At 44.2% G+C, this 15,592-nt stretch overlaps 1 protein-coding gene across 1 annotated transcript in view; it reads right to left on the bottom strand.

Moving 5' to 3' along the window:
* The window catches only part of MAP4K5 (mitogen-activated protein kinase kinase kinase kinase 5), a 54,666-nt gene extending 39,785 nt beyond the window's left edge, over positions 1–14,881 (bottom strand). Inside the window, exons 1-2 of the mRNA XM_057384010.1 lie at positions 14,698–14,881; positions 14,326–14,498 (exon numbers count right to left, since the gene is read on the bottom strand). Of these exons, the coding sequence (XP_057239993.1) occupies positions 14,326–14,433 (108 nt within the window). The 5' untranslated portion in view covers positions 14,434–14,498; positions 14,698–14,881. The remainder of the gene's footprint in view (positions 1–14,325; positions 14,499–14,697) is intronic.
* Between the last annotated feature and the right edge of the window lie 711 nt (positions 14,882–15,592).

The following is a 15,592-nucleotide window of genomic DNA, read 5'->3' as shown; positions in this document are numbered from 1 at the left end:
CAGGGGGTCCACAGCACTGAGCCACGTGAGATGGTCAAAAATGGGGGAATCTTGGCCATTGCAATCTGTGCTCAGTGTCCTTTTCCAGCCACTTTCTCCAAACAGCAAAAAGAGAAAGGGAATATTCACGCAGCAACACCCCTCTCACAGGCTCCAAATTAGTATTTTCAATTTCCAGGGTGAAATCCTCTCCTTTCTCAACACCACTGCCTCATCTCCAGCCTTGCATCAACAGCCCCATTCAGCAGAGGAGCTGTTTGTTCGAGCATGGCTTCATTTAATCAAACTGTAATTGCAGCTCCTGTGGCAGCTCTGCCATCCTTGCCCAGTTTATTCAGTCCTTGCCAAGCTTCACTCACCAGTGGCCACGACGTTCTGGTCCCCAGTCACTGAATATCCCTTCCAAAGGTACCTGACCTCGTGSCCTGTGACTGAAACAGAAGCTCCTCTGCTTTCCACTTTCTGACCTCTTGCACTTTGGAACTCTGAACCTGCTCTATCTGTTTTGGAAATGCCTGTTATGCTGTGGTTTTCTTTCCATTTTTCACAGCATCATCAAATAGAGCCTTGAATTCACCTTCCCRTATGTATCACTGTTAAGAGCTCTCACCCAACTGAAGTGACCCTGAGAAATGTCTGGGCTGCCCTAAAATAAGGGAAATTCATGGTGGATGGTGACCTGCTGGACTGTAACAGAATTTTAATGATGTCCTAATGCAGAAGTTTAAATAAATGTTCCTAGTGTTTATTATAATTATATACACATATATTATATATATATATATATACCATTTTGCTTATTCTTGTGATTTATAAATCTGCCAAATTTAAAAAATATTTTGTAACTAGAGCTGGAAAAAACAAATATCAGTAACATACTCTTAGTGACTGGAAAGGAGATGTCTGTTCTCAAACWTCATCTCTTTACTAGCTGAGTTTAACAACGCAACTGTAGAGCTAAGGATTAATAAAATGTCATTATGTAGCCAGAAAACTACTCAGAAAATTAACAGCAGCAAGAATTAAATCTGCACTGTGTGAGCCTAAAATTGCCATCCCTCACAAGAGGACACTGCAGTGCTGTGCATAAGGAAAGTATTTTTGTAAAAGAAATCAAACTAAAAGCTCTAAGGAAAAAAAATACCTTGAAAATGTGCAGGTTAACCCAAGCACAGAKGCCAGAGCCAAGGCAGATCTGCTCAGAGCACATCCAAACCTTGGGGTCAGGATGGTACCAAGAGGAAAAATCATCTGTGCAAGCCCCAGTTTGGCTGCAGCCAAAACCAGCAGTTCCCATTACTGCTTTCCAGTTCTGGGGTGAGCAGAGGGAGTGTTGGTTCCTCTCCCAGGACACCCTAAAAGCACCCAGAGAAGACTCCAGGAATGGCATTCCATGGATTCTGCCTCCTTGATGGTGCCTGTACCAACCCCACACAGGTGCAGCTCTTGGTTGGGGGGGTTAATCCCTCTTTTGTATAACAAAAAAATAAGCAAACCCAAAAATTCCCTACAGCCCATCCCAAGAAAACCTAAAAAGAGTATTGGACTGGAAAAGTGCTGTTTGGTGCTGAAAGGATCTGTGTAATAGATGGTGAATGTATTATTCTCCTGTACTCCTGAAGGTCTGTAAATGGATTAAAAATGTAAGAGGAACAAAGGAAGAAATTTTAAAAAAAGCCCAAAAGAAAGAGGACAACTCTGGCAAATGTTGATGCCGATCTCACTGGATAGGCTGATTTGTGCCACACAGAAATAACTGTCACAAAATCCCAGAATCACAAAATCTCAGAATGATTTGGGGTGAGAGGGACTTAGAGATCATTCAGTGCCACCCTCTTGCCATGAACAGGGACACTTTCCACTGTCCCAGGCTGCTCCAAGCCCCATCCAACCTGGCCTTGGCCAGTGCCAGGGATCCAGTGAAACTGGATCAGGGAAAACTGTTCCAGTGCCTCACAGGGAACAATTCCTCCCCAATATCCCATCTCACCCTGCCCTGTGGCAGTGGGGAGCCTTTCCCCCATTATCCTGTCACTCCAGGCCCTTGCTCAAAGTCTCTCTCCATCTTTCTTGTTGGCTCCTTCAGCTCCTGAAAGGCCAAAATAAGGTGACCCCAGAACATTCCCTTCTCCAGGCTGACGCACCCCAAACCTCTCAACTTTTCCTCATGGAATGATGCTCCAGTTGTTCCTCCCATCAGGATACCCCAYTCCTCACTGGAGGTGTGCTCACACTGTACAGAATCTGGCTGGAAAAYGACACCTCAACACCATTTTCTAATTTTCAGGGCTGTTTTTCTTTTAGGAAGCAGAAAGAACCAGAGGAAATTGTTCCCCCTGCAATCCTCCAGCTGGATTTTTGGAGATGGACAGCAGTACCAGGCTCCATTCTAGTGGAAAAGATCACAATAATAAAAGGCACAGAGGCTTTCAAAAACTATTTCCCCAACAGAGACTTTATAGATTCAAGACACTGAAAGAGAATCATCTCTTCCAACCAGCAGWCACTATTTTTTGGGATAAACCCAAAAGGAAGATTTCCATGCTAATTTTACTACTTTTACCTTTAGTCACATCAGAGCCATCGCTTTGGATCTCTGAGCTGAATATTGTGCAAGGACAAATATTGATTTTGTGGGTGCTCTCCAGATGGATACTGCCACTCCTCATCGCTCAGCACAAGGCAGGATGAAAAATTCCCAGCTGTCCCTCCCTATTTCCACATCTACAGAATTTCCAGCTTCCCCTGTTGAAAGGATAGAACTCAGAATATACAGAACTCAGAACAGGATTTAAATAAATTCCACCTTAATCTGAATCCCAGATCCATGACCACRGCTATAATGCAAATTAGGCTTAAATGCATTTACTTTTACTGGCAATTGTGAAATTTCCAGTTTATCTCTGGTTGGRAAAATTGGGAGGAGGAGAACCCACCTTTCACTCACAGCCTTCTGACACTTTCTTACTCAAGGCCAATTAACTCAAGCAATAAGGGATTAACAGCTCATTAATGACGTGAGGCCAACTCCCTTTATTCTCCAGAAAATCAGGCTGAGGATTTGTACAAACAGAGAGGTTCTGGAGGTCTCAGCAGCCACTAAAACATTTAATTCTCATCCCTGGTGAKAATTATTGAAGGCCAAAGACTTGTGGCAATCAGGATAACAATAATAAAGCAAAGATTAAGGCACATCTTAACGTTTATTTAGGGGGAAAATGTAACAAAAGAAGTCAGCTATGCGATTCCAAGCAGAGGTTGGTAATTCTCCTATGAAATTCCCTTGGCAGCTCATCCTTTGCAAAATATTTGGCATCATCCTTGTAAAACTGAAAAGCTACAGCTAGAAACAGACCCTGACCACAAAAGTATTATTTAGCAACTAATGCAGCACAAAAGACACAAACAAATACCACAGGAGAAAAAAAATAATTTAAAAGTCCCCATTTTGACTCAGCTGGAGCAAAAACCAGACCAGAAAAGAACCTTTTCAAGTTACAACTGTGTGCATTACATTGGTTTGAAAAGCTACTGGAAATAGCTCACTTTCCTGGGGAATAATAAACATTTTGGAATATAAGATCATGAAAATCAAAGCTGCCCATGCAGCTGCTGATATACTTAAAAWTGAACAGATGCCCAACAGCTTTACAGGCCAGAGTATAAAATAGGGGAAAGAGGGAAAAAAAAACCCCTTCAAATACATTAAACTATGAACCAAGATGGATTTTAAAAGGGTTTATTCACCMGAAGATATGGAGAATAATGTAAAATAATTTTATTGTATTCCTATGTTGAATGCATAGACCATGACACAGAAAAAAAACCCACACWGTATTGTGGAGTACGAACCCAAATAACATTAAAAGATTATGTATTTCATCAGCTGCAGGGGAATTTATTTATTCCTTAGAGATGAAAGAACTAAGAGACGTGACAACCCAAATATTTGAAAGAAAATATCTATGTGTCTGCTTTTCACTGACTAAAAAAATAAATCTGGCTTTCCAGGCAGGGAGAAAAGAAATTTCTGAAGGAAAAAAAGGAAAAGGCTGTGGACTGGTTATTTTTTAAATTAAGAACTAAAGGTTTTAAGACCATCATTTTACTTCTTTACCAAAGAAAAAGGTATTTTTACTGCTAATCATGACCTGACATAAGATGAGTCTTTTCAGAAAGGGAAARCTGAGGAATCCACACTTTTAAAGGGAAAAAATTGGAATTCTGAGATCAAAATCCTTATATCAAGTCCTCCAAACCCAAGGTAAAAATCCATATTGTGTCCTTTTCCTTATCATAATCTATCTGATAAAATCTAGAGAGATTCAGGTGGAAAATGTGGATTTAAGTAGAAAAATCTACCTCCAACAAAGCTGCTCGGTAACGACCTCCTTAAAATTTCAGTTCCTCAGAGATGAACTCACAATTACAAAATTAAAAGCAACAAGCCATAAATTTGTCCTGATGAAGAAAACAGGCCAGTGTTTTGCTCGTTATTATTGTTATTGTTAAATAAACCAGTGAYCAGAGMAGAAAGAATGAATAAAAAAGTTGTRTAATTAAAAAWGTTCAAGGAAAATTAGCTAAAAATAGGAGATGGGAGATTCTTTTTCTGTTCTACAATTAAGCTTTGGGTTGCATCTGGACAATATCAATTGTCACCTTCCTGGGGTGGGAGATGGGTAAGATCTGATGTTTCTTTCTGATAGGGACAGCTGTTTCTACTAAAATAAACCCCAACATTTATTTCCAGCCTTTATTTTATGGTGGTTGAAATAGCGATCAGCAATATTTCTAATTCAGCAGAAAATTCAAAATCATAGCCCGGAATTCTGTWGGAATAAACAGAAATGACATTTCAGTAAGTTTTTTTGTGTGGAAAAATTGAAGTTCTAAATGTGCTGGTACAGGAGAAAGGTTAGAGATAAAATGTGTTTTGCACTTATGCTGATGAAGTAAAGAGGAAATATGCTGCCATTTCATTGCAGATGATAACTGAAAATCGTGCAAGTTATCTCATCCTCTCACACTTTATTTTTAGCCAGAATAGAGGAAAGAAACTGGTCTGATTTTTTTAAAAATTATTATTTTCTTAATTTTAACTGATTAACTCATTAAATGATGTCACTTCAAACAACACTTTTGAAGATGTTACTTGAAAATAAGCACCTTTTTCTACAATTTAATCTACAGTGATGGAGCACCAGTTTCACTTCAGTCACCTGATTTCARGCACTTGGCCAGTGACTTCCTCAATTTCTTTGAAAGATGAACCAAAACCATACTGCTCAAGTAAAATGTGTTATCACAGAATTAGAATATTCTGGTAAATTAGGTTTGATGATTTAGGTGGAATTTTAAATGTATTATCACATAATTAGAATATTCTGGTAAATTAGGCTTGATGATTTAGGTGGAATTTTAAATGTATTATCACATAATTAGAATAATCCAGTAAATTAGGCTTGATGATTTAGGTGGAATTTTAAAGAAATATTTTAAAATTTTAATACACTTGAGAACATTTTCCATCTTGCCTCATTCCTCTTGTCTCTATATATTTATTGTATTTTCTCGGATGTGTTTTTGTGATGGTTTTTAATTCCCTGGGGAGCTCTCAAGGCCCATCCCTCTGCTCTCCCWCTGCTCCCAACAAATGGAATTCTGTCCCTGCAGCAGCTGTGTGCATTTTCCATGGAGTTTTCGGAGCCAGACACCACTGAGGAATGTGCTCCAGAGAGCCAGAGGAAATCGTGGTAGAGACTGCACAGCCTTCCCTGCTCCCAAAAACATCCCTCAGCTCTGCTTTAGGGAGAAAAAAGCACATGGGGAGAGCTGCTTAGAAAATCATGGRATGGTTGGGTTGGAAGGGATCTGAAGGATCACTCTGTCCAAGCTGGCCTCCAATGCTTTCAGGGATGGGGAATTTCACATCATGGAGCAAAGCCACAGCCTGTCCTCCTCCTCCATCCCTCCTGGAGCTGCCTGCAGYCAGCACAGTCAGTCTGTACTCAAGACATCCCACTGCAGGATTTACACAAACCTCAACGCCCACGGAATGAGCAAAAGGAGAAAAATCCACATTCGTGTGCCCTGAACAGGCGGCTGCTTGATGGATCATGAAACCAAAAATTAACATGTTCTTATTCATCCTCAGAGATCCCTTTATCCTGTTTGATACTGGGAGCCAATTTTAAAAACAAGGCTCTGGGGACAGGAATTCTTTGACAAAGTTTAGAAAGCTCAGTGTTAATCCAGAAGTTATTCCTGCCTCTTCATAMTTAACCAAGAAGCAGAGGATCAGAGCTCAACCAGTGCTTTAAATCTAATCACACACATGCCTGAGAAAACAAAATGGTTTTATCAGAAACTGCTCATCCTGGGGGCTGTCTGGCTCTGGGGACTGTGAATATTTACAAGGAACACATCAAATACTCTCCCTTTACTCAGTGTGCACCAAACGCTTCAAAATTTCAGCTGCTGCTTTTCAATCCCTCATAAATCAAACTCAAATACCTGAAGTTGTTCATCACTGAAAGCAATGAGCACCCATCAAACTTTAATACTTTTCATTTTAACAAGAGAAAATATATCTATAAAACATGGCATGACCCCACCTTTATTCTTTTTACCTACCATGTTTACATCTCTGTGCCTGGACAAGAGACTTTCCCACTTATCTTCCCTTGGGATTAATGACTAAATCCCCCAAACATCTTTGGGAGCCTAATGTTTATAATTCAGCTCTGATCTTGCGTGTCTGTACATTAAACAGCAAGTTAAGGCAGACATAACACAATTCTTTATTGCTTCAAGATCAGCAAAGAGTYACACAGCTGAGAACAGGACAAAAATACAGCTTTTTGGGGGTGGTTCATCACAAATGCAGCTTTTTGGGGTGGATCATCACAAATACAGCTTTTTGGGGTGAACTATCCTCTCAAATATAAGAAGTTATGCCTTTAATGCTGCACAAGACAAAGTTAAATAAATCCCTTAGGATTTTTTTTCTCAAAAAATCGCCTTAGGAATGATTTCTTATCAATAAAACAACAGAGTCCCCCTGCAATAACCTCTTCACTCCAAAAAGAAACAGCATTTGCCTTGCTGGAATGTCTCAAAAATCACGTTTCAAACAGGCTACAAATCCAGCTTTTTCACACTGAGCTGAAAATATGGTTCATTCAGCTTTCTTTTTTCAGACATTCTTTCTCCAGCCAAATCTTCCCCATCTCTATGAAAACATGAACCTCCTAGACACTATATTCCTGCAGAAGACACAAAAACACACTTGGGGGAGAAGTAATTCCAGCATGCCAAGATATCAAATCTGGCATTAAAGATGCCATTTTGAAGGATCAGCAAATTTAGCATCTCTGGACACCAGGACTGGAATGTTCTGAGGATATTTCTGACCAAAATTATATAATCTTTTGACTGCAGGAGCGGAGAAATCAGCAGAAACACAAAGAGCAAGACACAGGATAAGGAACTAGGSAAAAGTACTGGAAAAGGACAAAGCTGCAGATTCTCCACTCAATGTTTTCCATCAATCATAGAAAAAGGTAAAGCTTTGGCTTTTCCAGCAGCTGAGGAAGGCCTTGCTGACAATACTGACTGTGCTGGATAAAATGAWTTACTCGAGCATTTGGGGGAAAGAATTTAGAAAGCTGAAGAGCAGAACAGAAACCTCTCTGTGTTAAACTCACAAATTTGTGTCCAAATAATCTAGGAAGGAAGGGTTTATCCAGCTTCTGTGTGTGATTTTTTAYTGGAAATCCAGGATGGACTTGGGACCAGCAAAACTCCCCAAATCAAAGGCTGCTGTGTCCACCAGACCTTGCTGAGTGCTCTTAGTGCCAGGAATCCTTCAGAAACYGGGAAAGAACTATTCTAACTTCTTCCCAAAATGTAAAAAATGGCAAAGKCTGAGAAAGTCACAGAATCCCAGAAGGGTTTGGGTTGGAAGRGAATTTAACAAACSCTCCCAGGGTGCTCCAARCCCTGTCCAGCTKGGCCTTGGACACTTCCAGGGATCCAGGGGCAGCCACAGCTTCTCTGGGCACCCTGTGCCAGGGCCTCCCCACCTTCCCAGGGAACAATTTAATCCCAACATCCCATCTAACCCTGCCCTCTGTCAGCATGAAGCCATCACCCTTTATCTTATCTCTCCACATCCTTGTGAAAAACCTTGGCAATCTCAAGCACAAGGCACGGAGATTGCCTTGAGCTGCACAACAGCTTCATGAATATGGAGATACAGCACCTTGGGCTGATGCTGCCTCTCCTCCTCCCTCCCAGCTAAAAACTGGCAGCAGGTGCCAAACAGAGCTAAAGGTAGCAGGGAAGGTTGTTTTTCCAGCTGGAATGAGGACGGACAGTTGCTGGTGTCAGCGGAATGCTCTGCCAAACACGGCCTTGCTGACAGGAAGAGCTGCTCCCTCTGACAGGGATGATGTGTGAGCTTCTACCACGCACCTCTGCGACAGAACTGGGGCTCTGCCACTCATCCCAGAAATCCTGGATGATTTCCAGGTTATCCAAATGTTGGCAATGAAAATGACAGTTGCATCTTCTGGAGACAGACAGGAAGGAGATGCTGGCAGGCAAATGTCCTGATCTTTGATCTGCTCTTCCCTCTCTGCTGTTGAGGGGTGGGTGGTGTGTGACCTTCACTTTTGCTTCCTCTTAATGAATATATCACGTTGAAAAGAAACCAGATCTTATTTTAAAAACTGGGAGATTGCCTGCTCCTCAAAGGAAGAGACAGGGAGAAATAACCACAGGGRAAACACCACTCCCACCATGGAATTTGCCATTAACAGAAAACAAAAAACTCCAGATTGGTTTGGATTGGAAGGGACCTTAAATATCACCCCATTCCAGCCCCTTACTATGGGCAGGGACACCTTCCACTATCCCAGGGTGCTCCAAGCCCCATCCAGCCTGGCTTTGAACATTTCCAGGGATCCAGGGGCAGCCACAGCTTCTCTGGGCACCCTGTGCCAGGGCCTTGCCACCCTCACAGCCAGGAATTCCTTCCATATATTCAACCTAAATGTCCCTTCTTTCACTTTGAACCCATTACTGCTTGTCCTGTCACTACAGTTCCTGGTAAAGAGAAACATGAGTGACAGGATATAATATTTAAAGCCAAGCAGCTTGGAACATTCCACATCAAAGACCAAATCCTTAATAAGAAAAACTATTACAAATACTACAAATGGAAAAGCAAGGGTTTCACCTTCCACTCCTGAATGTCGCCACAGAGGGTGTCAACAAAGCCACTGAGCATCTTAGTTCTCAAAATATAAATCCTACTAACTGCATCCTAAAAGAAAAGCATTTCCCAGAAGAGAAATTCCACAGTAACAAGAAAAAACTCAAGAGCACTGGTTTGATGCCATTCCAAACACCCTTCGTATGGAAAAAAAGAGTCCATGGAGCTCAGGCATGGCTACAGCAAACACTGCTGACCAGAAGGCTTTGATGTGCAGAGGAAGAGTGGAATCCCCCATGTGACAGATGTTTTACGGTCATTTATATGGGGAAGCAACGTATATTCACTGGGGACAGAAGTGCTGAGTCAGGGATAGCCAATCCAATTGGTCTGCAGCTGCCAAAACGTATTTGTATAAAGTTGGGAATATGTGATTAAAAGCTGTCTCAGCCATTACTGTACTCTGGTATAAAAAAAAAAAAGCTTTAATATCCATTCTCAACCTGTTGACTTAAGCAGTAGAACACTTTAACTGATAAATTTTCATTATCTGAGACATTAGAATGACATTAAGAATTATTTTCTAAATATCAAATACAAGTTTTCAACGGCCTTTGGCTACACCAGGAATTATAATTCAGAGAATAAGGCAGMGACCACACAAGCAGGGTTGGAGCCTGATTCAAACTGATCAGTCATATTTTTACGGCAACCTTTTAAAAAAGAGAACACAAATAAAGTAAAACAAATCTTGTTGTTTGTTTTAAATTGCACTTGAGCAAAGAGTCTCTGTGTGCCACAATCCAATTTCATTGCTCACTGTTTTCCAGCAGCCATCAGTGGCAAAACAATGCAGGTTTCTTYTAAGTTAATGCCTTTATTTGGTGCAGGAGATTAAAAAATAATGATAATAATCTCAGGAGAAGAGAGACTGAGCAGGTGACTCAAAAATGAATGAAATTTTTATGATATTCAATAAAAATGCATCTCTTGTTTACAGGCAGCTTCTGCCATTAATTTGGTGCATTCCTTGTCCCCTGTGCTTACTTTTCAAGAAAGCCACTGTGGCACTGCTCACAATCCTGCTTGGAAAACCCCAAACAAGCCAGCTTTAGAATTGCTGCACAAGGTCATGTTTGATCACTGGGGAGGACAGAGATCCTGCTATTCATCCCGAGGGTGCTGGGCCCGGCACATCCAYGGGCTCTCAGCTCCACTGCCAAACAACAGCATTCAACAAGGACCGATTGACATCCATGGACATCAACCACCCCTTTGTTCCCCTGTGCAGAGCCAAAGATCAGTTACAACTCTGGGGCACTCGGATTCCAAAACACAAAATCCCTGGGAATGGTTTGGGTTGGAAAGGACCTTAAAGCTCATCCCATTCCTCGCCCCTGCCATGGGCAGGACACTTTGTGTTGCTCCAAGCCCACTCCAACCTGGCCCTGAACACTGCAACATTTCCCCTAAACCTCTCCAATAAACCTATTCAGAGTCATTAATAAATACCCCAATAAAACAGGAAATCTCAGGADGGAGAGCAGCAGTAAATTATCCCCCAAATCCAACTCTTGTTTTCCAAAGTCCTTTCAGGACACCGAGATCCACACAATTACACACAACCAAATGACTGGATGTTCTGATGCAACCAAATTCCACAAGTTAAGCAAAACAGGCCAGTCTTACACTTTTCCAAATACTTCCAGAAAACACCACGGACTGCAGAAACATGTGCTTATACAGCTGATGGTGTGACCTTGTTATCAACCCAGCCTTAAACAAATTAGGACTACAAAGCCCTACTGAAAAGCTGCAGGTTCACTCACAGGTCATGCTGGTGTGAAAAGCCATCCTGGAAAACATCTAACCACACTGGGAATTTACCTGGGATGGGATCTGACCAGCCACTTCCTAGTGCTGAGGTTAAAATCTATTTACAGTCTCCAGCAGCTTTTTTTAATTTTCTGCTCTAAGACCCTGGTCAAATATGTGTTTCTTCATTAACCACACACACACACACAACATCTATTTCAGCACGAAATAGATGCATTTCAGAATGCAAACAGAACAAATTTATGTCATTTTTAAACACTGCTTTGAGACTTTCATGTTTATGACCATGATGGGCAAACTTTTCCAGGAAAGCCAGATTAGAGAGGGAGTGGGGACAAAAAAATACTGTCAGCATATTATTAAAGTTCCAGTTCTCATCTTTGTTATTACAGCCTCTTTCACAAGTCAGTAATTCAAGATATCTTGGTGCAATGCTGTGAGGGATAATATTCCAATGGATCAGAACTGGTTTAATATTAATATCCTCTGTTAAAAAGAGAAAAAGTTTTCCCACCACGGATGAGACAACTAACAAGTCAGGATTGTAATGGAAATTACTTCCAAGACTGCTAGAGCTAAACTCAGATCTATTTACACAGGCTGTGAATAGACAAGAGTTTATTTACAGATGGTTTCTCCCCAGCCCTGAAATGCATTTTGGGGGAAAAAAAAAGATATTAAAACAACATCAACAATCCAGTACTTACCAGCAATCCTACAATCAACCATTGTGTGCCAYGTGACAGACAAGAGAAATGGAACCCACAAATACTGAGAAAACACATCTCTGTTTAAAACTGTTAAGCATGGTAGTAATAAAAAGCAAAGCGGGCAGGAGAATTTTGGAAAAGCCTTAAATATTCTTCTGTAACCTAATAGTGAAGAGAAATATTTGCTTAACCTCCACCTTCACCATCCAAAAAAGAGCCAATTACTCTAAAAGCTACCAAATGCCCCAAGAAGAATTTGAAGCATTAACCACCACCACCAAAAAGCATCTGAGGAAGAGGCAGAAGTCCCACAGTCAGAGAGGCTGCCTGGCTTGCACATCCTAAAAACAACTGTGCTGGAGACWCTGGTGACTCATTATCAGTGATGGAGCAGAGAAACCACTCGAAGAGGGGAAAATTCCATTTTAATTTAAGAGCACTCTCTAGCAAATCTTGCCCGAGCTCTGCAACATAAAAGCACTTGGATATTCACTAATAAATGCATTTTATAAACATTTCCGACAGCCCTCAGCAAGCACAAGATGTGTCACCTGCACTGAGAGTTACCAGGGACTAAGAAAAATTAAAGTACAATGTTTTTGTGTTTCTAATTAAAAAATGTTTACCTTGCTTTTAAAATTATCATAACATCAATGGCTTTAAAAAATAAGTTTGCTGGACATATTTGTCATAAGAGGCAGTGCCATCTGATTCAGTATTCCCTTGATAGAGTTCCTCCCTGTTGCAGGCCTTTACAAAAACAAAGAGCAAACCAATGACCTAGAAACAAATGCAGCCTCTCAAACTACTTTAAACTCATTAACTTTATACTTGTTTCAGACTCATAACAACGTCTAGAACGGCTGCCAAAAACTTTGATTTAAATTTGCCAGGCTGCGCTAGGAGAACGTTTGGGTTTATTCCTTATCTGAAACTATTTCAGGAGTTGAAGGCGCATTTTTCATAACCCAAAGAGAGGAGAGGGGGGGAGAGGGTTGTGGTTTTTTTTGTTTAAAGGGGATGGATGTGTTTACATGGCACGGARCAGAGCCATGCATCCAACCCAGCTCCGGAACCGGAAGCTGGATGACATGTCAGCACAGCTCTCCACTAATTACCAGGATAATGAGAAGCAGAATATTTCTTTTTCCACAGAGAGATGACACAAAAACACTTCCCTGCAACACAACTAGTTATTTCTTGTCGTGCTGCCCGGTTATTTCTTGTCGTGCTGCCCTGCATTGGGCAGGCACACACAAACAAAGCACCTCAAGGTATGCTGAGTTCCAGATTTATGACGGCTGAAATGTTCTTTTAAGGGATTTAGTGCTAGAATGCTTAGGAAAGAAGTTGGCTGAGCTATGCACAGCACTGTAGAAGAAGAAAAAAAAAAGAGGAAGGTAAATATGCACCACGAAAACTTTTGAAAATAACTCCCCGAGGTCATAAGTAACCATTTCAAAGGGGTGGTGGGAACAGGATCCATCTATAAAACTTCCATTTGAGCATTAGCAAAGAGCCCTCCCCCAGCAGGAGCAATTACTGCTGCCTTTCATGTGGCACAGTAACACACCTTCCCTTGCACGCTTGGCTGTGTCAGGTCTATTTTAAACACACTCAACGGCACTACAAAGGAAAACATCACACAGCCTGCCTCCCTCCCTCCCCATGCCGCTGAACACGCACATTGCCAAGCACAGGCTGAAAACTTTAGGGCTTTCTTTATAAACCACCCTGTCCTAAAAGCTGCTGAGCATCCCTGAAGAATGAGGAACATCCCTGATGCACGAGGAACATCCCTGATGTTTGAGGACAGGGCTCATATGAGAAGAACACACCACAGCCTGCACCTCCCGTCCCCCACGCCTGTGGTTCTGCTGATRTGTGCACCAACACGGAATTACAGAATCCCAGAATGGCTTGGCTTGCAAGGGACCTAAAAGATCACCCAGTTCCAACCTCCTGTCACGGACAGGGACACTTTTCGTATGCACCATTCCAAGAGCATCTACTTGGATGTGCTGAGCTAACTCTACCTCGTGCTGCAGCACCGTTCCAGCTTCTGAAGAGCTTTAATCTGCTTCTGCCTTTTGCAGGCTATTATTAACCTCGGGGATAAAGTGGCACCCTTTTAATCAGGTGCTTTAACTGGATGCGTTCTGCAAACAGGTACAGCCAAGAGACAGATATCCTCTACCTCCTTGGGCAGTAACGTGGGAAGCATCGCCTGCGATATTCATCAATTCAAACATCCGACAAGGACAATGGTAAGAGAGAACCTCGTCTGGTGCTGCAAGCRYASAATCCCACAATGGTTTGGGTTGGAAAAAACCTTAAAGATCACTGAGTCAAACCCCTGCTATGGGCAGGAACACCTTCCACTGTCCCACGTTGCTCYSAGCCCCATCCAGCCTGGCCTTGGRCACTTCCAGGGATCCAGGGRCACCCACAGCTTCTCTGGGCACCCTGTGCCAGGGCCTCCCCACCCTCACAGTCAATCCTTTTCCACACAAGTGSGAATCCTCCAGCTTCGCCAGAGGCGGCCCCCCCGCCGCTCACCTTGTACACGTCGCCGTAGGTGCCGCTCCCCACCCGCTGGATCAGCTCGTAGTCCTGCTGGGGGTTCCGCCTCAGGATATCCCCGCTGGATCGCGCCGCCGGCTCCATGTCCAGCGCCGCGTCCCCGCCGGCCCCGGGATGCTCCTAACGCGGCGGCCCCCGGCCCATGGCTCCTGCGGCGGCAACGGCGGCTTAGGGGGGCTCCGGCCGGCCCAGACAAAGGCGGCCGCGCCCTCCGCGGCTCCCGGGGCTCCCCGGGGCAACCAGGAAGCGCCGGGGCGGGCGGGGAGCGGGGCCGGGCGGGGAGGGAGCTGCGGTGCCGCCGGCGCTGCGGCCCGTCCGCCGGGGCGGCCAGGCCGGGCCGGCTCCTACCTGCGCGCCGCAGCCCTTTGTCCCGCCGGGGAGGGACGGAGGGAGGGGGAGCGCCGCCGCCTCCTTTTCCTCCTCCTTTTCCTCCTCCTCCTGCTTCTCCTCCTCCTTCTCGTGCTCCTTCCGCGGCCGAGCCGGGCCGGCTCCGCTCGGCTCGGGACGGGACGGGCCGGCAGCGCCTCCGCGCCGCCGCAGCGCCCCGGCGCGGCCAACGCCGGCCCCGCTACCCGCTCCCCGCCCGGCCCCGCTCCCGGCTCTGCCCCGCTCCCCGCCCGCTCCCTTCCCGGCCCGGCCCCGCTCCGGGCAACCGCTGCCATGGGGCTGTTACCGGGCGCTGCGTTCCCCGCGGCTGCCACGGGGGCCGGGGCTCAGGGAATCCCAGAGTGGTTTAGGCTGGAAGGATCTTAGAACTCGTACAGTTCCAACCTTCTGCCATGGGSAAGGACCCCTKCAACAATCCCAGCTTGCTTTGAGACGCGTCCARCCTGGCYTTSRRCAYTKCCAGGGATCCAGGGGCAGCCACAGCTTCTCTGGGCACCCTGTGCCGGGGCCTYCCCAYCCTCACAGACAGGAATTCCTTCCCAATATCCCATCCATCCCTGCCCTTTGGCAGTTTGAAGCCATTCCCTGTGTCCTGTCCCTCCATCCCTTGTYCCCAGTCCCTCTCCAGCTCTTCSCTTTAGGCCCTGGAAAGRGCTCTGAGGGCCTGGAACTTTCTCCTCTCCAGGTGAGCACCCCCAGCTCTCCCAGCCTGGCTCCAGCCCTCGGAGCATCTTTGCGACTCTTCTGACCCCGCTCCAAGAGATCGTCATCGTGGAGGGACAGGTGTGGGGACAGGCAAGGTTTTCAGCCTGTACCTCTTAGTCTCAGGCAGGGAGAAAGCCCCCGGCTACACCAC

This window comes from Malurus melanocephalus, unplaced genomic scaffold (genome assembly GCF_030028575.1).
Source record: "Malurus melanocephalus ecotype Western Australia unplaced genomic scaffold, MMel_1.1 scaffold_675, whole genome shotgun sequence".
NCBI classification, from domain to species: domain Eukaryota; kingdom Metazoa; phylum Chordata; class Aves; order Passeriformes; family Maluridae; genus Malurus; species Malurus melanocephalus.
Note: the sequence above shows the minus strand (reverse complement) of the source record. Positions and strands in the feature narration are given on the sequence as shown.